Below are 25953 nucleotides of genomic sequence, written 5' to 3'. Positions count from 1 at the left end.
ACTACAAAATGGGACAGTTCTGCATTTGTGTTTGATATTTATATTGGTTGCTATTGATTTCCACATGAGTGCACAGTAGTCTCCAATGACCCCACAGGCTCCAGTGTTAAGAGAAAGGCCATAGGCCTCAAGGCTTGTAACAGATACCTTTTTTGTTTGTGTGTTTTGTTTCTACTCATCCACATGCCAGCACATGGAAGGACCTTTGTTCTTTTTTTCTCATTTGAAGAGGTATGTTTATAAACCGCCTTTTGGTAGCCCCTGGAAGCTCTGGGAGAGGTGAGCATTCCACAGAGATGCATTCTCGAGATGTCTCTTAGTGCTATCTCACTTTCTGCAGCTCCTGTCTCAGCCAGGACGGCAGGGGCTGCCCCAGTCTGTGCAGCAGCTTGGAGAGTTCCACGTTGTGGTCCCGATAGTAGCTGGATAGAAACACTCTGCTCTGAGATGGGAGGAGGAGATGAAAGGACATTTAATTTTGTTTTTTAAAGTATACTTCATATACTTTGACGATGTTTACATCTGTGTCAAGTAAACCATACTGGTTTAAAACTGATATTAAGCATGTGGGCTATTTCTTTAGCACGATATAAACACAGTGACTCTGTTCTTCAAAATACACACTCCAAACACATATGCTGTTTTCACTAGGGAAAGGGTTTTCATATTAAACATGGGATTTATTTGTGCAGAATTAAATGTTCAAATAACTAGATTGAATTGCTAGAAATATAGCTGTAATAACTGATTGGGTCTAATATTATGCTCTATTAAAACTATCCTGGCTTTGGAATAAGAGTTGGGTTGGTAAATCTATAAAATAAAATACTCCTTTGTCATCATTAATTTACATTTAGATTTTGAAGGTAATATTTTCTTAAGAGCTCTTTTAAGGCATACACAAAATATTCACTGCTAAAACCATACTATGGTAAACCTTAAAAATATAGTAGGTAAACTAGGTAAGCCTATAACCTTATTTGTACTATTTGACCCAAGGAAGGAAAGGAATGCCTTGTAAACCATTCTGACTTATAGGAAAGTAGATTTACCTTCAATAAAGAAAAATAGTTTAATAATTGAAATTGTCAGAAATGGAAAGTGCTGTATTGTAAGATGGTGTTTAGTGGGGTTTATATGTAGTGTAAATGACCATTGTTGGGAATGTTGTGAAGGATGGATTTCTGAATCTGTATCTATACCTCCCTGCTTTACACTATTCCGAGGTTTTTATTTTATTTTTTATTTTTATTATTTTTTTTGGACTGCACGGTGTGGCATGTGGGATCTTAGTTTTCCCACCATGGGGTCTTAACCACTGGACCACCAGGGAAGTCCCTATTCTGAGGTTTTTAGTTGAGTTGAATCTTTAAAAAGTTTTAATTTAATTCCTTGTGCTAGTCTTTTAAAATGTCATATCTGGTACCCCATTTTAAAGGCCATAGAAAATCATCTTGTTTTATACTGGTAATTTCTATGTAACATAGTGGTTTTTGTAGTCATTATGATCACTGGAACCAGACTGACATTTGTGCTATATTCTAACCATCACTGCGATCAAGGGAGAACCCAAACCTTTGTCTCACTTCTGGTTTTGGTCTTCCACGGTCATTAGCTGTAAAACCACTGACAGGCCCAGCTGGTACACCCAGGCCAGAGAGAGGTGGAGACAAATCATATTCCCAGATACTCCATCTGGGGGCCTGATCATTTTGTGCCTCCTTTGCTGCCAGCCAGACCTGGAATCCAGGGCTGAGCCCTAGGCCTTTGTGCAGAGGCTAAGTTTCCAAACTTCCTCACTGTGTTTTCTCTTAAGGTCTTACTTTGCATTGTTCCCCTTTATGAGAGAAACCCTGGAACAACAGCAGCCCGGGGCTGCCCAGCTCCTGCCATTTTGCTCCCTGATATTTTCCATATGGCAAAGGATTCTCCAACATCTTAACTAATTTTAGAATTGAACCTCCTGGGATCAATATCTACCACACATCCCTTTGGAGTTTGGATCGTACCTCCTGTTACTGAGGATTATCTCAACTGTACCTCAACTTTTTGGTCTTTTTGGCATTATTTTCAAACCTGGCTGCCTGTATCAGTGCTGCCTCTGTAGCCAAACCCTTGTCCTGTGCCCTATTATTTGTGTATGTTGGTCCCTATAATCAAGTACCCTTTCTTCTTGTTGCTCTGCTCTCTCATACGGCAAGATAACTGATATGAGACTTGTAATGTACAACATGTCCTATTTGAGAGTCTAATATATTCAGGCCAAAAGTTACTAGGACAGAACTCAGTGATATGCAGGATTTATTGTACATACATTGTTATCTGACCATCATTCAGAAAGGGACTATTTTAGATGATGAATCACAGATAGGATATCTGCTAAGTATGCCAACGTAGTCTACTTCATGCAAACTCATGAAATTAGTGTAATAAGAGGGAATAATAATATATGGTAAAAGAAGGAATCGTATAATAAATTCAATATCAGGTTGTTTATTGGCCTATTAGTAAAGAATCTATTAAATGCTTTTGATTTGGAGAGGTCATAGACTTAGTGGTTCATTTAAAATGTCAGTTTTTATTCCCTTTCTACAATATATTTTGATAAACAAAGTCAAAGTGGAAGTAGGCTAACAGCATTCTTAATTTCCATCTTATGATGTTTTGGTGATACTTGTGAGGAAGGGTTCTGGTGTTTTTCTGTAGCAGGAGAAGCAAGCAGTGTGGTGACAGTACTGCCTATTCTAATCTGTGTACACATTTGTGTTTCCATTACCTCCAGGAAGGACCCTTTACTCTTGCCTCCTCTCTGGGCACTATTGGCACAAAATCAGCTATTCTACTCCCTCAAATAAATCCAGTATGTATATGATTTTGTGATATAATAAGAAATATATATTTGGTTTTTGACTCTGGTTCCTGGCACAGAGCTCCTAAATCCCTTGTAATTTCCTGAGTGACAGGGGTGTAAAGAGTGGCTTTTCTTATTTACAATAATTTCCTTTAAACCTTATCTGAGTTTCTGCTTATGACTTGACTCTTATGGGCCCCTAGATAGCTTCAGATGGGGGCTGGTTGCTATAGAGGAACCAAACATATAATTAGAGGGTTGGAACTTTCAGCCCCACCCTCCAACCTCCAGGGAAGGGAAGAGGGACAGGGGATTGAGTTATTCACCAATAGACAATTATTTAATCAACCATGCTTGTGCAACGAAACCTCCATAACTCAGGGTTGGTAAATGCATCCATGTGCTGGGAGGGTGGTACACCCCAGATTCCACAGGGACAGAGAAGCTCCTGTGCTCAGGACCCTTCTGGACCTTGTCCTAAGTACCTCTTTGTTTATAATAATAGGAAGTGAAGTGTTTCCCTGGGTTGTGTGAGTCATTACAGCAAATTATAAAAGCTGATGAGGGAACCCCTGATTTGCAGCCAAGTTGGACAGAAGTGTGAGTAACCTGGGAACCCACTACTTGTTACTGGAGTCTGAAGGGGGCAGTTCTGTGGGGCTGAGCCCTTAATCTGTGGGGCTACACTAACCCTGAATAGTTAGTGTCAGAATTGGATTAAACTGCAGGATACCTAGCTGGTGTCTGCAGAAAATTGGAGAATTGCTTGGTATGGAAAACTCACACATTTGGTGTCAGAGGTGTTTGAGAAAAAATATCTTAGGGATGGATTACGCAGTAACCTTGTTGGGAGATATGGAAATAATGATATCCTGAAAAGTTATGTTTTTCTTATCTTTCTCTACCACAAATTTAATATTAGGTCTCAGTATGTGTTTGATAGAAGTGAAATAAAATACTAAGAAAGATGTTCTACAGTGTCTTGAATGTTTTAGTTTTAATAAATATATAGAGAGATAGCTTTGACATACATGAAAATGAGATACTTTATATTACTGTCTTGAAATACAATGGGAATTGCCCTTGAATATTTATTAATATGTAAGGATTGTTTTCATAGTGCTCTGAAGGTATATTTTAATAACCCACCAAAGAAAATTGGAGTTCTGAGAATGCAACCTGTTTATCAAAAGAACAAGAACCTCCACAATGCCTTTTAGATAGAATTTAATTGTGAGCTTAGTGAGCTTAGCTTGATAGATGCTCTGTCTCTATCAGGTTGCAAAAAAGGTCCTTAAAGTCTTCAAGTATTAAAAAGTATCCAGACAAGTTCATACCATGTTAGGATTCTCGGACCACTGCAGGGTTCTTAGTTACCATAATATATTAAACATTGTGGGAAAACAATGCCAAATAATGTCTTCATTTTTGAGTTCAAAAAATTTTTTTTTATAAAATCAATCTACTTGCATTCTTATGTCCAAACTATATGTTAGCTGGACTGATTATGAAATCAAAATAATATTAATAAATTTTAATATATGTGAAATAAGCTTTAAAGTAAATATATAGCGTCTACAAAGTGGGAAAACTGTAGCTTTAAGTGATCACTACGTCACCATTTGGAACAGAATAAACCCGAAGCGCTACATACCTACTGCTAAGTTTGGGTGTCTCCATTCTCCAGAGCCTAAATTATCTGCTAGCATGTTATACATTTGGGAAATGTATTCATTCTTTCATCTTATTAACATATTAACAGTTCAAAACTTAGTATACCAATAATTAATATTATTATGCAGGCCACACTTACTACTAGAGAGTGACTTAGACAGTGAAAATAAAATCTTTTGGGCCTATTTTCAATTTCCAGCTGATATATTTCCTGCCTTGGTTTCAGTTAACATTTTTAGTGCTAAAATTTCTGTGAATGTATCATTCCTTTTGGAATGAGATGTTGCCTTCTTTGTTCTGATTCAAAATGGCAAATTCTATTGTTTTCTTTTATTCTTGCATGACAGGTAAGATAATCACTGGAAAAATCAAAACAAGCAACCTGAATGCATTCTAATCCAAATGTCACTTTTAATTTTTATAAAGGGTGAATTTTTATTTTAATCACTTTTATAAGAAAATAGATATATTTTTATGTATCATTTTGCTTATTTAGTTTGTACTTTTAAGCTCTATACTTACCTCAGGATCCATTGGAGGGTATTTTCTTCCTTTGCTCTTTCCAAGGCATTTTGTTTTACCTTCTTCCAGTAATTGACACCAGAAACCTTTATGAGAATCAAACCTAAAAAAATAAAAAATACAAAGAACAAAAAAGTATTTTTCAAGCAAGTATTTTTAATTGTTCGGATATTAATCTATAACCAAGGAAACTGGCATATTTTTTGAATGCATCACTTTACATAAAGTCTTTTGGCATACTTCTGAATTCTCAGTCCATCTGTCATATTTGTGAGTTTGCCAGATTTCTAATAGAAAAACTGTCAGCAGGAGGTGTCCTATTAATAGAAATTAATAAGCCTACCTCCTTCATCTGGAAGGAAAAAGCTATATAAATTTCAAGCCCATTCTTTCCCTTTGCAGGTTTTAAAAATAACAAGTCAGTCTTCACATCTACGGATTTACACAGTACTTGTACCATTCAGTTACAGGTTAATAGAAGAGGTTTTGGTGTGTCATGGAGTAATGAATTTCAGGAGTCTCTAGCTCTAATCCATTTAATGTTTTTCCAGAGACACTTCCTTATTTTGGTATGAGCTCTGTATTAAAGTAATAACACCTATAAAAAAGATTTTCATGGCATAATTATAATAAAAGTAATAGCAGCACAGTAAACTTATATTTTAGTTTACCAAAATAGTTCATATAACCCTTTCTCATTTGAGCTTTTCTTATAACCCCTTAATGATATGGAGTATAGCATTTGTCCCATTTAATGGCACTTAGCACAGTGTTTGGCTCTTTGTGAACACTCACCAACTGTTAGTTGAATACAAAAATGAAAAAGAAGGAAGTGCTCGTCAAGGTTTATTTATCTTGGACTATATACTTTTTCAGTATGCAGGTGACAACTCAAGTCTAAGCCTCCTGACCCTAGGTAGAGGGCCTTTTCTCTTCACTGGTCTCTGGGTATGTTCTGTATTATAATTCATTATGAATAAATAGTAATTTCCCGTGCTTGAATATAAAAGTGAAAGTAACAGTCAGCAATGATGATTCTTTCACATGGCTTTTGTTATTCAGCGATTCTATTGCTATAATTTTTTCTTCATTAGAAAGAATTATCATTTAGGGCCACCTTTTCCTTTTGTCTTTAATTCATACTACTTCCCAGAATGCTGCTTCTAACTTTTTCTTAAAACTATAGTGTAAACAATGAACAACTGGAAATTGAAATTAAAACATTTAAATTAGCATAAAAACATGAAATACCTAGGGATAAATTTAGCACAAAATGTATGCAAGATCTGTACAATGAAAACTACAATTGTTAAGTGAAATTACAGAAGACATAAACAAAAAAGAGCTATACCATGTTCACAGATCAGAAGACTAAATATTTTTAAAATATCAATCTCATCTCCAGATTTGTCTAGATAATTCAATGTGAGTCCAAAACTCCAATGGACTTTTTTTTTGGTAGAAATTGAAAAAATGATTATAAAATGTATATGGAGATACAAGCTAATAATTTGTTTTAGACAAGCTAAAACAATTTGAAAGAGAAGATCGAAGTTGGAGATCTTATACTATTTAGTTTCAAGATTTACTATAATGCCACAGTAATCAAGCCTGTGTAGTATTGGCACCAATGGGTCAATGAACAAAATAGAATCTAGAAACGGACCAACACATCTACTGTCAACTGATTTTCAAAAGTAGGTGCCACAGTAGTTCAATGGGAAAGGACAATCTTTTAAATAAATTGAACTGGAAAAATTGGATGTCTATGTGGAAAATATGAACACTGACCTCACACTGTATATGAAAATTAACTTGAAATGAAATCTCATTTCATGAATGAGCTAAGAGCTAAACTGTAAGAATTCTGGAAGTAAACATAGGAAAAAACACATAGAAAATTTTTGGGTTAGGCAAAGACTTCTTAGGATGAATGATAAAAGAATAATGATAATTTTGAATACATCAAAATTTAAACTTTTGCTTTTCTCAAACACCTAAGAAAATGAAAAGAGAAACCACATGTTGGGCAAAAATATTTGTAAAATGTTAATCTAATAAAGGACTTATATTCAGAATATACAACTGAACTCAATAAAAAAAGATGACATTACCAATAAAAATTGAGTAAAAGATTGGAATAGACACTTTATCAAAAACATAGATGAACGACCAATAAACACATGCAAATTTGCTCAGTATCATTAGTCATTAAGAAAATGCAAATTAAAATCACAAATGAAATACCACTAGATACTAGAATGACTTAACTTAAAAAGACCAATACCAAGTGTTGGCAAAGATGTGGAACAGCTAGAACTGTTACACCTTTTGGTAGAAATTTAGGATATTACAGACACTTTGGAAAGTTTCTTATAAAGTTAAATACGTAATTACTATATGGCCCACTAATCCCATTTCTAGGTCTTGATCCAAAAGAAATGAAAATATATGTCCACACAAAGATCTGTACACAAATGTTCATGGTAGCTTCATTCATAGTAGCCCCCAAGTGGAAGCAACCCTATGTCCATCAACTGGTGAAAGGATAAACAAATTGTGGTATATCCATAAAATGGAGTACTACTGAACAATAAAAAAAAAACCCAATTACTGATAGATGTAACAACAAGGAGGAATGTCAAAAGCATTATGCTAAGTGAAAGAAAGTAGAAGAGTGGTTGCTAGGGCTCAGGGGTGAGGGGAAAGGACTGACTGCAATAGAGCATGTGGAAACTTTGGATTAATGTTCTATATCTTGATTGTGATGGTGTATACAACAGTACATGTTTGTCAAAATTCATCAAACAGTACAATTAAAATGGGTAGATTTTATTATATGTAAATTACACATCAATAAAGCTGATTTAAAATTATATTGTGATTGAATGTGTGATTGGAGAGTAGTCTTTCTGTAGCTAATGTTGTAGACTTTATAACTATAGCCCTATGAAAAGAAGGCAAACCTATATCTCTGTCTCCTCCCTGCTTGGGATATTAGAGACACTAAAGGATTACTCACATCCTACTTGTGCAAAGCCCATTTCTGATCATTATTAAAGCAATTGTGTGGGATCAAGACATAATATGATATATCTCCATGTTGTTTATATTCTTGATTGCATCTGTAAGGCAACTGAATAAATGTTTCATAGTCAGAGGTATAAGAAAGGAGAGCATTAATAAATCAACTAACGTCAATAAAATAAATAAATTTAAAAAATAGAGACGATGATTGAAATAATCTATACACGAAAGCTGGGCAGCTCTAACACAACAACATTTCTGGAAGTCTGCTATTGATAAAACATTTTTCATTAACATTTTGTTATTGGTAATTTCCATAACTGAATTATGACTCATTTTAAGTGTTTGATCAAAATCCAGACTAGCTATTATTATAATTTTTTTTGCTAATATACCTAACTATAGATACATGTCTGCAACATACGCATGCCTTATGTTAAAATGAGCAGCTTTCTGACAGAATGTTTCTTTAAGAAACACTAACTTCACACATATTAAAATTAAAAATCAAAAGAAAAATAGGTTTTTCTTTCACCTCTGCTAATTGATTACATCTCATGCAGTGGACTGTCAGGCTGGGCTTTATTGAGAAAAATGTGTGTCTGTGGAGCTGACACCTAGCCCAGACATCTGTAAGTTCTGTAAGTATAAGTTCACAAGCAGTGGTGTAACTGTATCATAGTGGAAACAGAAAGGAGAGGAAGGTACACGGGAGATCATATTATTTTTCAGGTTGCCTGAGAAGGTGAGGGATTGATGTTGATGAAGGACCTTGTGAGCAATTCAGAGCCCAAGTGAAGAAGCTTGACATGAGATGGAGAAAGATCTCTCACATCTTTTCAGAATATCATCAGTGTCCCTCTGAAAATTAGCCTCAGGACTACTAATATCTGGTAGGACAGCAAGGAAACAACCTTTTTGTGTAGGCACTGGCAGCTAGTCATTTCGTGTGGGAACTGATAATGGCTAGGATCCTCTTTAAAGGCTTTCAGGAAGAGAACATTTTGGAGAAAATTTTATGTGTTGTTTAGTGTCTCTCCATGGTTACCCCTTCCTAGAGGTAGGGATACTTTATCATTGTGTACCCAGAGTCATGCCATAATAGTCATTCAATAAATCTTTGTTGAATTAAAGAAAAAGCAAGAATGCACTGGTTCTTAAGTTTGTGTGGAGTATCACCTGGGGATGTTTAGAAATAACTGGAAGAGACCTGTGGGCATGGACAATCAAGATTCTCCAATGATTCAGCCTCCAACTAGTAACATCTCTATATTAATGAAAATGTGACCTTCATTTTACCCTTGGGCAGGTGAATCCCAGGGAACATTCAGATTACACTTAGAAGGTGCAAGAATGTTTGAAATGTCTTTACATTGAAATAACATTTCTGTGAATGAATACTGAATTGTGTGGATATGCCAGATTTTCTTAAATCCATTTTTCAGATTGATTGCAGCTTTTGGCTATTATGAATAATGCTGTGGTGAACAATTCTTTGTGGACATAGGTTTTCATTTCTTTTGGGGTAAATTCCTAGGAGTGGAATTGGATTATTTGTAAACTCCTGTTTAATTTTTTAAGAAATTGCAAAACTCCTTTTCTAAAGTGGCCATTTATTATACATTACCATCAGCAATATTTGAGGTTTCCAGTTTCTCCACATTCTTACCAACATTTGGTATTATCTTTTGGATTATAGCCATTCTAATGGTATCTCAATGTAGCTTTAATTTGCATATCACTATGACTACACATTTATTATGCAAAGTGACAATGTGTCTGGAGATGGATTATTTTTATTTATTTTTTAGCATGTTTCAAAATTTATTCCTTTTTATTGCTGAATAGTATTCCATTGGATGTACTGATATATATCACATTTTTATTTATTTATTTTTAATTGAGGTATAGTTAATTTACAATGTTGTGTTAATTTCTTCTGTAGAGCAAAGTGACTCACTTATACCTACATATACATTCTTTTTTATATTCTTTTCCATTATGGTTTATCCCAGGACATTGACTATAGTTCTCTGTGCTATACAGTAGGACCTTCTTTTCCATCCATTCTATATATGATAGTTTGAATCTACTAACCCCAAACTCCTAGTCCATCCTCTGCCCTCCCCACTTCCCTTTGGCAACCACCAGTCTATTCTCTATGTCCGTGATTCTGTTTCTGTTTCATTGATAGGTTCATTCCACATATAAGTGGTATCATATGGTATTTGTCTTTTTCTTTCTGACTTACTTCACTTAGTATGATAATCTCTGGTTACATCCATGTTTCTGCAAATGGCATTATTTCATTTTTTATGGCTGAGCAATATTCCATTATATGTATATACCATATCTTCTTTATCCATTCATCTGTCAATGGACATTTAGGTTGTTTCCATGTCTTGGCTATCGTGAATAGTGCTGCTATGAACGGCTGCATGTATCTTTTTGAATGACAGTTTTCTCTGGATATATGCCCAGGAATGGGATTGCTGGATCATACCGTAATTCTATTTTTAGTTTTCTGAGGAACCTCCATAATGTTTTCCATAGCAGCTGTACCAACTTACATTCCCACCAACAGTGTAGGAGGGTTCCCTTTTCTCCACACCCTCTCCAGCATTTGTTCTTTGTAGACTTTTTTTTTTTAACAAATTTATTTATTTTATTTATTTTTGGCTGCATTGGGTCTTTGTTGCTGCGCGTGGGCTTTCTCTAGCTGTGGTGAGCGGGGGCTACTCTTCGTTGCAGTGCGTGGGCCTCTCACTGTGGTGGCCTCTCCCGTTGCGGAGCACGGGCTCTAGGCGCACAGGCCTCAGTAGTTGTGGCTCGTGGGCTCTAGAACACAGGCTCAGCGGCCATGGCTCACGGGCCTAGCCACTCCGAGGCATGTGGGATCTTCCCGGACCAGGGCATGAACCTGTGTCCCCTGCATCAGCAGGCGGACTCTCAACCACTGAGCCACCAGGGAAGCCCTCTTGTGCCAATTTTTTAAAAAATATTTTATTTATTTATTATGGTTTTATGGCGGGCATGCGGGATCTTTGTTGAGGCATGACGGATCTTTCATTGCGGTGCGCGGACTCTTCGTTGCGGTGCGCAGGCTTCTCTCTAGTTGTGGCGTGCAGTCTCCAGAGCACGTGGGCTCTGTAGTTTGTGGCATGTGGCCTCTCTAGCTGAGGAGCGCGAGCTCAGTAGTTGTGGCGCGTGGGGTTAGTTGCCCTGTGCACGGCATGTGGGATCTTAGTTCCCCAACCAGGGATTGAACCCATGTCCCCAGCATTGGAAGGTGGATTCTTTACCACTGGACCGCCAGGGAAGTCCCTCTTGTGCCAATTTGAAGAGCTTAATAAATTGGCAGCGTAGGCTCCAGAGGAATGATTGTGTTTCAATCCTGCCTCCTCAACTTACTTGCTGAGTGACTTTTGGCTAAGCTTTTCTGTGCCCCAGTTTTTGTAGCTGAAAAGTGGAGCTAATAGTGTCTATCACATAGTATTGTTATGAAGCAATATATATAAAATACTTAGAACATATAAACATATACTGATTTTGAAATGTTATAAGCACTTTTAAAAACAAATTTATATGAAATTGGAGTAGATTATTTTCTTCTTTTTCACTTCTTAGCATTTCTAGCTGTTTCATAGGTAATCTAGAGAACCAGCAGATTTTAGCTACTATGGCTACTGTTTTTTGCTACTAAAAAAAGTTTTAATTTGGCACAGTTTTACTCAAACTCATCTAAAAAGGGAAAGAATTCCTAGACAATATAAATTTGGTTGCCGGGGAAGTAATATTAGAAACAGCTGAAGCAGCTTCAGTTCTTTATGACTTAGTTAAGCCCCATCCACAGAACAAAACAAAACAAATGCACAATCTTCATTCAACTCCTGGCCTTCAAATCCTTATTGTCCATTTATTGAAATTTTCATTGTAAACTATTATTAAAAATTCATATAACTCAGTCTGGTTTCATTCATGTTAATAAACAGGTTAATTGACTGAGAAATAAAGATGTCAGGTTCAGTATTCACTAGTATTTAACTAGTACTTATAAGTGGGAAGACTCCTGTCACAGTCATTGATGGCTTGTATAATTCTGAATGGATATAATCATGGGAAAATTTATACAAATTAGCACAATTCCATGCTGAGCATTATTTTTCCTGCTTTTTCTTAAATGATTAGACAGCTTTTAAACACTAAAAACATAATATGTAAGCTAAAATAATGTTAGTATTATCAATGTTATTTATAATTTAGGGATTAAGGTTATATTGAACAAGAATTGTAAAATGTGAATTTACTTAATTGAATGAGAAAGTTCCCATTTTTATTTTTTAAAGCTTAAACTGCTTATTTCAGATCACAGCCACAATCACTAAGAAAATCAGATTTTTACCTATTCAATATATCATTTAAAATCCATGATGACAGTACTAGGTCATTTTAAGATATCATAGACCATCCATGACTGTATGAAATCTGAAGTCTTGAACACTTCTGTAGTGATTGTGGAAAAGAATAAATAACACTCTTAACAATGGAAATTTATTGCCATTTTTATTGAAAATAGTTTTGAAATTGGAGCTTTTTAAATATTGAAGATAATCAATTTATAGCTCTCTTAAACTGGAGTACTCTTTCATGCCAAGACTGTATGGTAAAACCTTTGCATAGACCTAGTTTCATTCATTTATTCTACTGTGTGCAAAGAACTGGATTTATGTGGTTAGTTGAGAATTCATATCTGTTTGCAGTTCAGAACATTCTTTGAAGGCTTTAAATAATTTTTTTTTTTAAAACTACCGAAGAGGTAGTCTTCACTATCATTAGCAGAAAAAATATGAAGCAATAAATGACATTCCTGTGAACATACATTTTCTACACCCAGTCATCTCCAACATATCCAAAGCACCACAGAAACAACTTACCAGTACAATTAGTTTAATAAGAATAACTAAATTTTGAGGGCAGGATTCAGAACAATTGCAAAGGGCATGGATGAAGGAGGATTTAGACCTAAGCCAATGACATGAAGTTCCAAATATTCTACAACAGGTACACTGCTGGTTTTTATAAGGTGTATCAGGCTAACTGATTGACAAGAAAATATAAAAAGAAACGGAATGGCAGTACATTATCTATGAGCAGGTTGAGTAGGCAGCCCTGCTGGACCTGAAACTGTGGTTTCAGAGACTACACACATCTTATCTTGCTACTTCACCCACTGAGCCCCCAATAAGGTTACAGAATCATATAAGGGGTAATTTTAGCCAGATACATCCCAGGTGCAAAGTGACCCATAGTCCTTTGTATACAGTACGTTGCTTTGATATTACTTCTCTTAAGTTTACACTCCCTTTACCCTTGGAGGTGAATAAAAAGCTTGCTGCTGAGCCGGATGCAAAGGGGACAGATACACAGCATGCAGGTCAAGGACCATTCCATAAGAAAAAGAGATTATGTTTTTATAGAATACTCCACTTCTTTCTGAAATACAGTACTTTGCTATATACTCTATAAAAAAGACCCAAAGATAAGCCAACTTGAAATAGAAAACTGTTTAGAAAATAAAAACTTTCTTTTCTAAGAGATACTTAAAAGGATATAAAGCAGAAAGTGGACTCGAATTTCTAACTAAAGCTAAATTCACTCAGCTTTCTTTAAGGTCAAGCTGAAAGTTAAATACCTAAGGCTAGTGTCTGTGTTGGTACTTTAACTAAGCTCTCCAAATCTCTGATAGGATCCACACTATAGAAAACACAGAGGGTAGAAGGTTAATAGTAACAACAAAGTAAATGACTCTTAGGAAGGAAGCACAAAACTCTCGAGTTCCACCTACTCCTTTGTCCTCTAGATCAAAACGTCTCTCTTACATGTGTCTCTACATATGATTTATGCAAGATGTACGCAGTATTTGATGGTTTTCTGCAAACCTTTTTCTGTAAGGGACAGTGAAAGGTAAAGGAATCTTGTCTCTCACTTTCTAAACTGCTATAGCATAAGAACAATGAAAAGAGAAAATCAGTTGATCTACAGAACTGAGTTTTATACTGAGAGATACAATGGAAGAATTCCACACTGCAATCTTAATCTGTTTTTTTAAGGCTCAGTCTATGACCCTAAAATTAAATATATATATTACAGTGAGAGCCAGGTCCACAGTTCATCCAGCTCAGGATCTCCCAGTTGCTTGTTCCAGCTGCATGTGAAATAGGAACAAACACAGCCTTCAGACATCTGACTGCCAACCATTATAAATGGACAAAGTCAGATGGAGGTCTTATTTAAAATGCGAAATGAACCCCAGAGTCAGGATTAAGGTGAGGCAAGAGAGGCACCTTGGCTGAAAAATTTTAGGAGCCACTCACTCTCAGGTATTTGCGGGGTCCTGAGAGTGAGTGCCTCCTTAAATTCTAGTGCTTCTCTTGCCTCACCCTGGCCCCCACTCTGAAGGAGTTGACTATCTAAGAAAATCAGTGGGAACCAGAAAAAGAAAACCAAACCAGAGCTGTAACTGCTGAGGCCTCTGAAGAAGAGGGGGCAGGGTCAGTCATACAGTGGGTGAAGACCAGCAAAAAATGGAATTAAGTGTAGGAGTAATAATAGCACCTTTCTCTCTGCCTATTCGGTCGCCTATTGGGCTATTTCTTGCTGTATGACATTGGGTTTTGAAAATTTCACAGAAGAGAGAGGAGTTCATAAATCACCTAGTTCAAGAAGTCTTTTTAATGCTTCCAAGAGGTCTCAGTATTGTTTGTTAAATAGGCTCAGTGCTTACCAACTTAAAGTAGCCTCTTTTAAGGTTAGTTGTTGCTTTTAAGATTTGCAACTGTTTTGTTCCTCTCTTTTCCTTCCAGGGGAAATCCTTCCTAGTTAGAAATCAATAGAGGATTTTGGACATTTCTTTGCCAAACTGTTGAAATGTTCTTTCTCAAGTGGTTAATATCAACTGGAAAATAATCAGTGTGTAAGGAACAGCTAACTTGACAGCTGTATCACCAAGCTACAATTTCTTTAAAATCAGTTCTCTGCTGAAACTTCAATAAATTAATTAGAATATAAACTTACGTTAAAGCTTCTGAGTAATTATAATGAGGAGAGACTCCTAGAAACTTCTGTACTTCATCCATCACTGTAGCAGGATCAGTTCTTAGCTGTTGCCCATCAATAATTAGCAACTAAATTAACAAGGAAATTAAAAAAAAATGCACATTGAAAAAAGACATGTAACTGCATAATTAAAAACTTCTGCACTCTGAATTTATTCAGTGAGAGACTGAGGGGACTTGTGTGCGTTGTTGTTAAGACTTAACCAGGCCATCCTCATTAATGACCTGGAACAAAAAATAAATCACACTAATTAAATGTGCTCACGTTTTGTAGTCCGAGAAGTCCTGCAAACACTATGAAAACAAAAAAGCCATTTGAGGGTAAAAAGAGAGCTTAAGAAATGTGACTACAAAATCACAAATGGAAACCAAGTTTAAAAACAGATAAAACAATGATTCCATGATTCAAGGTGGGAAGGAGCATTGCAGGAAGGAAGAAAAGTGACCACACCAGGTACAGTGAGACAGAGGACATGGCCATTCTCCATGATTCCAGTCAAAGGAGTAGCACTGTAAGGTTTTAAGAAATATTTTGATAATCCATTTGGAGAAAAAGGTAAGACTCCCAGAAAGCCTGGAAGGAAACAGAAGTTCCTCAACAGACTACAGGCAAGAATTTGCTTGTTACTCTGGTGAGGGAAGGGGGTGGTCCCAGCAAGATAAAATGACAGGAGACCATGATGAAGGGCCATAAAGCCTGGAAAGCAGCTCTTGCTCACACCTCTTCTCCAATATTTCTATTTAGTCTCTGCCAGCATCGTTCATTAGAACTTTCTCTGTGGATAGACACGTTCAACGGCTGCAGTATCTAACTGGTGGCTATTGAACATTTGAAATGTGGCTAATGTGATTGAGAAACTTAATTTTTAATTTTATATAATTTTAATAAAAATTTAAATAGCCATATATGGTTGCATATATGGTATCATTATGGCTAGCATGTTTCTAGACACACAGGCATATACTGTGTCTGATGTGACGGGACTGCTTTATGCAATCCAGTAGGGGCTGATTTTGTAATCTAGGCTAATGGTAGGCCAAAGAGAGAAGCAAGGAAGCCAAGGAAAACATAGGACTTGTGAAAAATGCAGCAAGGTGGTTCAAAGGGAAATAACGGCACTTAATTAAGCAAGACAATATTTGCCTTGTTTGGTTAAGAGGTTCTCAAGCTTTATTCTCAGAATAAGAATCAGGAGTATCAAGCTTCCGATGCTCTTTACAGTCAGGAAGGGTATGCACTGAAAACAGGGCAGGGAGAATTATCCTGAACTACTTCTAGAAAGAAGAGTAGATAGTTTTTCTACCTCTGCCTATTACTGTTTGCCAGAGTCTGATTGACAACTAAAGAGTAAAGGCTAGTAATGTTTTAATGAGTAAAAATTTCCTCTAGCCTAGAGGCAAAGTCACTAGCCTAGAGGAACCAGCAAAAGAAAACCAAACCAGAGCTCGTAAACTTAATGAGATTGTAACATGATGTAGATTCTTATTGCTCAATACCTGAAAGGGAGGGAAATAAATAAGCCATCTCTCGATGTGGCTGGCATACCACCCTGGGACCAAACATCTCTTCTGCAAGGCTCTAAGCTCAGAGGATGCACGGGGCCCGGCTGAGATCACTTCGTAGAAGCTAAACTTCAGAGCTGCGGGGTCTTCATGTGATCGCTGATGCTATGATGAAAAGGTGGATAATTAAACCGACTTGAGTCATAGGCATAAATAATTAAAAACCAATCTCTGTGACAAGTCTCAAAGCTAAAGGAAGGAGTGCCTCACTGCTGGAGAGTTATTTGTTTTGCAATTAATAAAGGATGAAAATGTTTGCTTGGAGCATCAGGATTAAAAGTTATGACATTGATGAGAGTATATATTTGAGAATTAATTGGTAGAGGTGGAATTCTTCTTGATAGGATTCCTTAACCAATTTTTCTGAGTCGTTTCCGTAGTGTATACATATTATTCTGAAAGTAAACTTTTGAAAGTTGCCTTAATGCCCCCTTTTCAGCCCATAAGAAACCATTTATCATGTCCAGTGAATATCCATAATGCACAAAGCACTCTACTAGTTCTGCCACGTAGTTTTGCTCCATCTAGTAATGCAGTTTTAGATTAGAAAAGCCCTATCGGCTATTTAAATGGAGAAACTACTGAAAACTCTGACGTGCATTACCTGAAACCCACAGCTTTTATAATATACTACCTAGCATCTCAAAGCCAAGATTATTTTACCTAATGGTAACCTTTGCGATGAATCAGAATCGCTTATTGTACAGAAAATGCGGAAAGCAGCAATCCAGATAGGAAAGCATTTCATAATGGCTCAGGCTCACGCCCAGGGGTTTGAGGAAATCACCTTTCCCCTAAATTGACCAAAAAATATTCAGGCTTAGTGGTGGGTTTGTGGATGTTTACCACATCTAGTTGAATAGCAAATTTGCTGCAATTGAGATTCAAATTACTATACTACAAACTCCACTAGACTTTGTTAAGGCCTGCATTTTGCCACTGTGGAGCGATTTATTTGTAATATTTAGGACGTTTTGTTAGCTTGCAGCCTTGAAACCTCCTTTTTCAGCAAATTCTCAATTTTTCAGGGGCTAAGTGGTTGCCAAGCTCCAATTTTCTTCTTTCTTGTTGAGGCAATTAAGGCTTATTTCTTTTTTCTCTAGATACCTAGTGGAAAAGGTAAAAGGCGCAATATCAAGTCAGTCAGTTTGCAATGTGCTGTATTTTTGATTTAAAAGATTGCTGTAGGAGTTGGGCATGACGTTGGTGTGGAGTTGTGGATTCCAGCTTTCCAGGAAGTCTCATTCCCTATCATGCAGATCATTATCAATATGCCTAAGATCCCATGACCTTCCCCCAGTCTGTCCCAGCCACGAAACCTTTCCTGACAATCTGTGCTTCCTTTTGTGAACATGGAAAAACTGCTTTTGTTCAAAAAGACCCCATGCTGAGAAACTTTATTCTCTAATATCATAGATTGTCAGGAATTTAGATGTTTGAGGTCAGTGAGAATGGAACATCCCAGTCTTGCCTGGAGGATCAGAGCTATGTGGGTCACTTTAACACAAAGAAGCCTTATTTCCAACCCAGGTGCAGAGTTTCAGGTAAGTGATTTTTGGATGTAACATTCCACATTTATCTTAACTTTATAGTTTCCAAGGAAATTGGACCGTTAGTCTGCTTTTCAGCCCTGACCTACTGATAACCAGCTTACACACAGCCCTGCCTGCATCTATCAAACACTTCATGTTAATTTTACCTAAATTTCTCCCCTTACAAATCCTTCCCTTCTTTAGGGAAGTGCATAGATAGTTCTTCCAGTGTTCAGGCTCCTCTGCTGCAGCCAATTAATATACCTAACTTGTTGTTCCTGGTCGTCTTTATCAGATGGGCTTTATCACTCTGTAGGAGTCTACCTGTCACTTAACACTTTCTGATTTATACACTGGTTATTTACACATATTTCTCCAATTAGAGTGAAAGCGATCTCAAGTGTAGCGTCCAGATTTGTTAATTTACCTGTAGAACATACTTAGAACAGTACTTTGTACATGGTAGCCATTAAAATAATTTAATGAATGGATGAACACATGAACATTAGGAAAGTGTTTTTTTAAATTACAAAACCGAGGAATGATAACTAAGGATACTAAAGACTAAACACACTGACTCTATTAATTTTGTTATGCTCTTATATTTAATTTTGACTGCTTTTTATTGAACTTTTCCCACTTGATTAATAAAATATCACTGGGGCAGTTTTTTTCCTATTATTTTTAATATTTATTAAAGTAAACATGTATTTGATGTGTAAGGTTTATTATTAGAGTCTGTTAAATTATTTCAAAGTGATTGTTTCTCTGCTAGGTTCTAACCAACAGCAGAAGCATAATGGCAACCCTGGAGTGTATGAGAAAGAGGCTTAGAACAGGGAACACTGGCTGGGCTTTCAAGAATGAAGAATTCATTCTTTTTTTTTTTTTTTTTTTTTTTGCGGTAGACGCGGGCCTCTCACTGTTGTGGCCACTCCCGTTGCGGAGCACAGGCTGCCGACGCGCAGGCTCAGCGGCCATGGCTCACGAGCCGAGACGCTCCACGGCATGTGGGATCTTCCCGGACCGGGGCACGAACCCATGTCCCCTGCATTGGCAGGCAGACTCTCAACCACTGTGCCACCAGGGAAACCCAAGAATTCATTCTTATGTTTAGTTCTACTAAGTTATTTCTTCAGTACAGCAGTTATTTAAGCTCTTTTAGAGTCAGGGTCATCAATCTACGGCTAAAGTTTGCTTGTTTTTGTAAATAAAGTTTTATTGGAACACAGCTAGGCTCATTAAATTCCATATTGTCTATGGCTGCTTTTGCAATACAATGGCAGAGTTGTAACCATATGGCCTGCAAAGCCTGAAATATCTACTCTCTGGCCCTTTACAGAAGAAAAAAAAAAAAAAAGACCTGTGATTTTTGCTTTGGGGAATCAGCTATATTCCTTATCTGTAAAATTGAGATAATAATAGCAGCATTATACACGTATTAGATGAAAAATAATGATTTTAAGTTATAACACTTTACTTTTAAAATGCAGATTTATAGAAGCAGAATACATACAAGTATATACTATTTTATTTGCTCTATTTTAATTTCTTCATTGTATTAATACATTTTATTAAATACATGAATTAAATGAATGCAAAATTAAGAAAAACATAAGGGGAACGTTTCTCCGTGGAAACAAAGAAAAATTTATTTACCTTCCTGAAATATAAAGCTAGTAAGTCTCTTCTGTTAAAACCCGAGGTGGTAGCTATTGCTGAAAACCACCCTCCCTTCTCCATACTCCTCTTCTACTTGCTGGATTCTGTCTGTATTTTCCTTACCTGGTACCAGGAATATGCCCGGTCTGATGGGTCAATGAGAATGGTGATGATTTTGGCTTTGGGGACCAGAGAAGCTGCCCTTTTAGGCGCTTCCTCTGAGTGGAAGTAATTGGCACTCTTCTCAAACAGAAAGTCAGTGGTAACATTAGATGGGACTGGGAAGAAATCCATATACCTAGAAAAGAAATATTTCTCAAAATAAGACTGGTTTATACTCATACCCTGGTGACTGAAGATGTTAAAAATGTCCTACAAACAAAATTCATTTGCTTCCTAAACAAAAAGCCTTTTTCTTTAAGGCATTTGTCTCACAAGCCTGTTGGCAAGGAAAAAAATATATAGAACACTAATAATGAATTTTGAAAATGCTTTTCTAAATACATTTTCTTTTTGTTCTACTTAATATCAAGAAAAAAAGGTATGGGAGATAACAAAAATGTACACACAGAGTGATCAAATGGCAATAATAATCAACCTAACTGTATAAATTGTATCTAAATGCAGAAATATTTTACAGAGAAAAATGTGAGTGCTCAACCAAGAAGAAAATTTGATCGAAACAAATGATGTGTTCAGTTCAAAGGCATTTTGAAAAATCTTAGACAAAACAGTTTTTACTTCGTCACAAGAAAAAATAATTTCATTCCCACTAATGTATTGTGCTACTATTATATTCAAATATAAAGTATCAAAGGGCAGAACAGATCTGATATAAACACTGCCCATGTCCTTAATTTTTTTCCCATGTAGAGCCATTTATATTCTTTAGAAAAATTATAGAAGTTTAAAAAGTATGTATATATTTTCAGATATAAAATACTATCAAATTTTCCAAGGTCAGGTCCTGTATCCTTAAGTGTGGTGAGAATTCAAATCACCAGCAGAGTAAGCACAGGAATACCTGTAGCCTCAAGCACAGAAAGGTAGGACATAATGGGTTTTGTATAATATTCCATTTGTACAAAATGTCACATATAACTGAATTCAGCATATGATAGTAGGTATTTCTGAAGCACCAAGGAACATCTTTCAAGGAAAAGGGGCCTTTTTAGAAAGAACATGCAAATTTAACTTCTAGGGTTTCTTACATTTTATAATAATAGCCTCACACTCCACCCACACCCTCTTCAATTCATAAGCCACTATGACTTTGGGTTACCAAGACAAGGTAGTTCAGTAATTACTGAACAAGAGAATCATTAACATTTATGTGATGACTTCTTTTTGCAGTGTGTTGTTTTCAGTCACACAATGAAGCTTCTAGTAGGACTCCAGTTGTTACCATATTACAAAGTTTGGCTGGTGCAACAAAGTGATATTTTGAAACTCAGGGCAGTAAAGAAATCCTTTTATGTTTTCTGGAAATTGCCTTGTTGTTGATATATCATTCTGGCATCCCTTTCTTTTAGGGGTAAAGACATATATAAACATTTCTGGAAAGTTTGATCTGTTAACTGTTCTGGTGTACACTCTATTTATAGAAAGTGCCATATTTCAGGATATTTTTAAATTTAGATGCCCACACTTGTTCCAGGGGTGCTAAGGTTATATCACGTGTCTAGTGGTATCTTATTTGGTCCAAGCTTGTCTCAAGCTTGCTTATTCTCAGCAAGGGTCCAAGAATCACAAAAGAAGGGCAGGATAACTTTTAATTTCTAAAAACTGTTCCACCTTCCCAGTAGTCCTCCACACCTACAACACTTTGGGCCTTGAAAACTTCCTCCAGCAGTTCTGGATCTTGGACCCACAAGGCTCCAGAGGCTCACAGGGAAGGCAGGGGCCAGTTCTTGTTTGCCTATATGCCCATGTTTTTTCTAATATAGTGGCTGGTAGTAATAAGCACTTGAAAAATGTTTGATGAATTCATAAGAAAATAAAGAATTCAGCTTCATATTTCCAAGGTGGAAATACATCCACGTTTGTAATATGAATTCAGGTTATTCAAAGAATTGGTGAGCAAACTAGAGTGGTTTAGCAATATGTGGGTTAAAAGCAAATGCTGGCCTCATTTAAGCTTTGCTACTCCCATAACAGCTCAGCAATTGTTTTTGACTGAAAGACATGATTTTTTGCAGCACTCCACATTTATTTGTTTCTTGGGTTGACCCTGTATTTTTGAGTGATTTTACTCAAAGCCAAATTAAGATGTTTAGAGGTTCCAAATGTTCACAGGATTTTATGGCTCTCCATGTGCCACTCCAACCATCCACCGCCTCCCCAGGTAATTATAAAAAATAACACCAAACTATGAAACATAAAGCTTAACTGTATGCATAAATCAAACATTTTTTCTTAGAGATTCTGATCACAAATCTTGGCTATTTAATCAAAGATGGAGTTTTCTCATTTTCATTTGCCCTGCTTTGCTTGTGCCCTAAGCCTGTGTTTAGGCTGCCTGTTAGTTAGGGCAACCCTGGTTTTGCCCAGTTCTCCAAGAAGAGCAGATCCATGTAACCAGATTAACTAACTGTGCCTGAGCTTCTGTAAGTGACCTTGGCATGCTCAGACACACAATCTTCAACCTTGTGGCTCTGTGGTCCTAAAGGGACTGCTGAGGTGCTGATGCTTCAGGGAGAGGTAAGGCCAGTCTGAAGACTGAATACATTGATGTCTTTGAGAGCAAAGCTCTAGTTATTGCTAATAGATTGACATTTGCAGTTACCATTATTTGCTCTTTGTGTTAACTGCCTTTTATAAACACACAATTGTCAATCAGAAGTGTTTACAGTTGGGGTATTTTAGTGAGTTATAATTAAAAGCTTTAATTGTCTTTAGTTTTCTACTTATTTATGCCATCTCTTTGTAGACTACTTAAGGGACTTTTCATTTCTGTTATAGTGCCTGTACACATTACTGTCTATGAACAGCTTGTTTTTTTTTAATTGAATATTCTCACAGATATTCTTAAGTCCCAGGGAATCCAAGTATTATTGAATTCCTCTCCACTTCCAAAGCAGTTTTTAATCACCCCCTTTAGTCCTGATGTGAACATCATTTTATTCTACTGTATACAAGCATGTATATTGATATTTGAGTCAGTGGGAAAATAGTGGCTGAAGTAGTTGATGGGTTTCTTGATTCTCACAGCTGTTATTTAACACTACTGCAATTAATATCAAGCATTGTACTGAAGAATTCGCAGGGAAATATATAACAATTAGAATATATGTAAACCCTAGTAGGTGCTCAACTTATACTCAATCCATTTCTTCAGCTTTCCGTTTGGATGGCTCACAAGCAAAACTTGAGGGGGTTGATACATATAAAACAGAGATTATGTGATTTGACAACAGAAGTTAATATACACCTTTCTGCTAAACTACATGCAAAATGTTTATGTTCATTCTCTAGAGTTATTATAAGAATTTACTATTTTATAGTACTTTCTGCCCAGAATTTATATCTTAAAAGAAAGATTTCTAGATATATTTTATGATTAACATGTCCGTTTGCAATATTTATTCCTGCTACATCACATATTCTGTGTATATTGACATTTTAACTTTTAATTTAACTCTTTTACTTAGATGATTGATACGGTTCTAATTTCAAAGGCCAAAAATTAAATTTTGTATATCGTTGGTAGCTTTTTTATAGCTTTCATTACTCATAAAATGCATACACATTTCTAGTTCTATTTATTTATTTACCTTTTGTACCAAAGTAAAAATTGAAAATTATATATGTGAACTGTGGCATCACTTAAATGCAAAGTGCATAAGAACAGAAAGTTATGAAAGTGTTTTCTTAAGAGTAGAGAGAAATGAAATTCCTGTGTATTAGGTATTTCTCTGACTTTTTATCTGTAATTACCATCAAAGATAATTAATGCAAATTAAAATTACATTAAGTCTCTTGAGGCGACAAGTCCCTTCATAACCTGAGAAAAAGTTTGTTACGAATAATTTACGTGCTCCTTCTATTCAATCAGTTTCTAAGGCACGGAGGATGACTTTTATTTGTGGCTACAAACTTAAATGTTTATAATTATAAGCACTAATTTTATACTGTGCACAGTACATATACTTTTAGATTTATACTAATAACCCATCTTACCAATCAATCCCCCTGTGGTAGTTATTTCTATTAAAGAACTGTACCTCCTCAAAGGTTTTTGGGCTGGGGGAGTTACTAAGGATGGAAGGATGCATAACCAGGAACAAATACAAAGCAGTGGTTCCTGAAAAGATAATAGAGGTTCAGAGATTAATTAAACAAAAACACAGTTTCCTACTATTAGCATTTCAAAGTCATTAATAAACTAAGTGTTTCAATGATCCAAACAGATACATATAGATACTCCTTGAATTAAATTGAATAGATAACCAGCATCTTAAAAGAAGCAAATTCTAAAAAATGAGGACAGTGTGATGTGAGAAAAGGCCTGTTGCAGGAACTGGGAGAACTGGCTTTTGACCTCAGTTCAGTCACTGACTTGGTCTGTGTCTTTGGCTTTTAGCTTCTTTGTCTTGACTTATTAGTGGAAAATCTACTGCCTTGATTATTTCCTAGGCTTTCTCTGAGGACAAAAAGACATATTGTATCTGAAGATATTTTGATATTAATAAAGTACCATATAAATGAAAGCTATCGTTATTTAATATGAGATGTTACATTATCAAATTAATACTTGGGTTTCCCTATAAAGTTCTTCCTGAGGCCTATGAAAGCTTATTAATTTGAAACAGAATTTAAACTTTTAACCAGTTTAAGTTTGAATGCACTTACATACCTATAAAAAGTAGTGCCAAAATTGTTTAAATTGCTAAATTTGAAAAAAAATTGGTGCCCTTTGTTAGTGACATGACAAAATTTGCAGTTTTGGGAAGAGAATGGCACATCACAGGTACTCATATAGATTTGTTAAAATAACTGTCAACAGCAATATTCTCTAAAACAATGAATTGGAAGAGGCAGTGTTCCTAGATTATATCTGAGCTAAACAATGAATATTTTATCTACAATCACAGATAACCTACGATATACAAGGTAAAAATGTTCTTCACAAACTTGACTTAAAACAGTGCTTCTCAAACTTTAGCATGTATCATATTCACCTGGAGGCTATTAAAAAACAGAGAGCTGGGCTCTATCCCAGTTTCTGATTTAGCACACTTTGAGAATCACTGACTTAGAAGAAATATGGGACAAAATCTAAAACTTATTGGGAAAAAAAATGTTCCATTACTTGAAATCCATAGTAAAGCTTTCTAGAGCATGATCTTTATTTATTTATTTATTTATTTAATTTATTTATTTTTAAATTTTTTTGTGCGTTGTGTCTTCGTTGCTGTGCTCAGGCTTTCTTTAGTTGATGTGAGCGGGGGCTACTCTTTGTTGCGGTGCGTGGGCGTCTCATCACGGTGGCTTCTCTCGTTGCAGAGCACGGGCTCTAGGCGTGTGGGCTTCAGTAGTTGTGGCACGTGGGCTTCAGTAGTTGTGGCACGTGGGCTCTAGAGCGCAGGCTCAGTAGTTGTGGAGCACAGGCTTAGTTGCTTTGCAGCATGTGGGATCTTCCCAGACCAGGGATTGAACCCGTGTCCCCTGCATCGGCAGACAGATTCTTAACCACTGGGCCACCAGGGAAGTCCTAGAGCATGATCTTTAGAGTCCGATAACTTCTAGGATCAAGAGTTTTATTTCCAGCACTTACCAGCTGTGTGAACTTGAACAAAAATATCTAATCTGGGTCTTAGTTTTCTTCTCTGTGTAGTGGGGAAGAAAATACTTAGCTGTCAGGACTCTATGAGGGTCAAGTGAGATAATCTACATGAAAGTACCTAAATAGCTCCATATCTAAATATTAGTAAGGTATTTTTGAAAATAATTTTATTGAGATAGAGTTCAGTAATGCATTTTTTAAAAATTGAAAAGAATATAGTAT

At 36.2% G+C, this 25953-nt stretch overlaps 1 protein-coding gene across 1 annotated transcript in view; it reads right to left on the bottom strand.

The window, feature by feature from the left end:
• Nucleotides 1-322: 322 nt before the first annotated feature.
• Nucleotides 323-25953, bottom strand: part of LOC132519479 (bifunctional heparan sulfate N-deacetylase/N-sulfotransferase 3) — a 138368-nt gene continuing 112737 nt past the window's right edge. Inside the window, exons 8-13 of the mRNA XM_060147414.1 lie at nt 24126-24249; nt 20070-20244; nt 16687-16857; nt 15149-15258; nt 5048-5150; nt 323-442 (exon numbers count right to left, since the gene is read on the bottom strand). Coding sequence (XP_060003397.1) covers nt 323-442; nt 5048-5150; nt 15149-15258; nt 16687-16857; nt 20070-20244; nt 24126-24249 — 803 coding nt within the window. The remainder of the gene's footprint in view (nt 443-5047; nt 5151-15148; nt 15259-16686; nt 16858-20069; nt 20245-24125; nt 24250-25953) is intronic.

The sequence above is a fragment of the Lagenorhynchus albirostris genome, chromosome 4, assembly GCF_949774975.1.
Source record: "Lagenorhynchus albirostris chromosome 4, mLagAlb1.1, whole genome shotgun sequence".
NCBI lineage: Eukaryota > Metazoa > Chordata > Mammalia > Artiodactyla > Delphinidae > Lagenorhynchus > Lagenorhynchus albirostris.
This window is presented reverse-complemented; position numbering and strand designations above follow the sequence as displayed.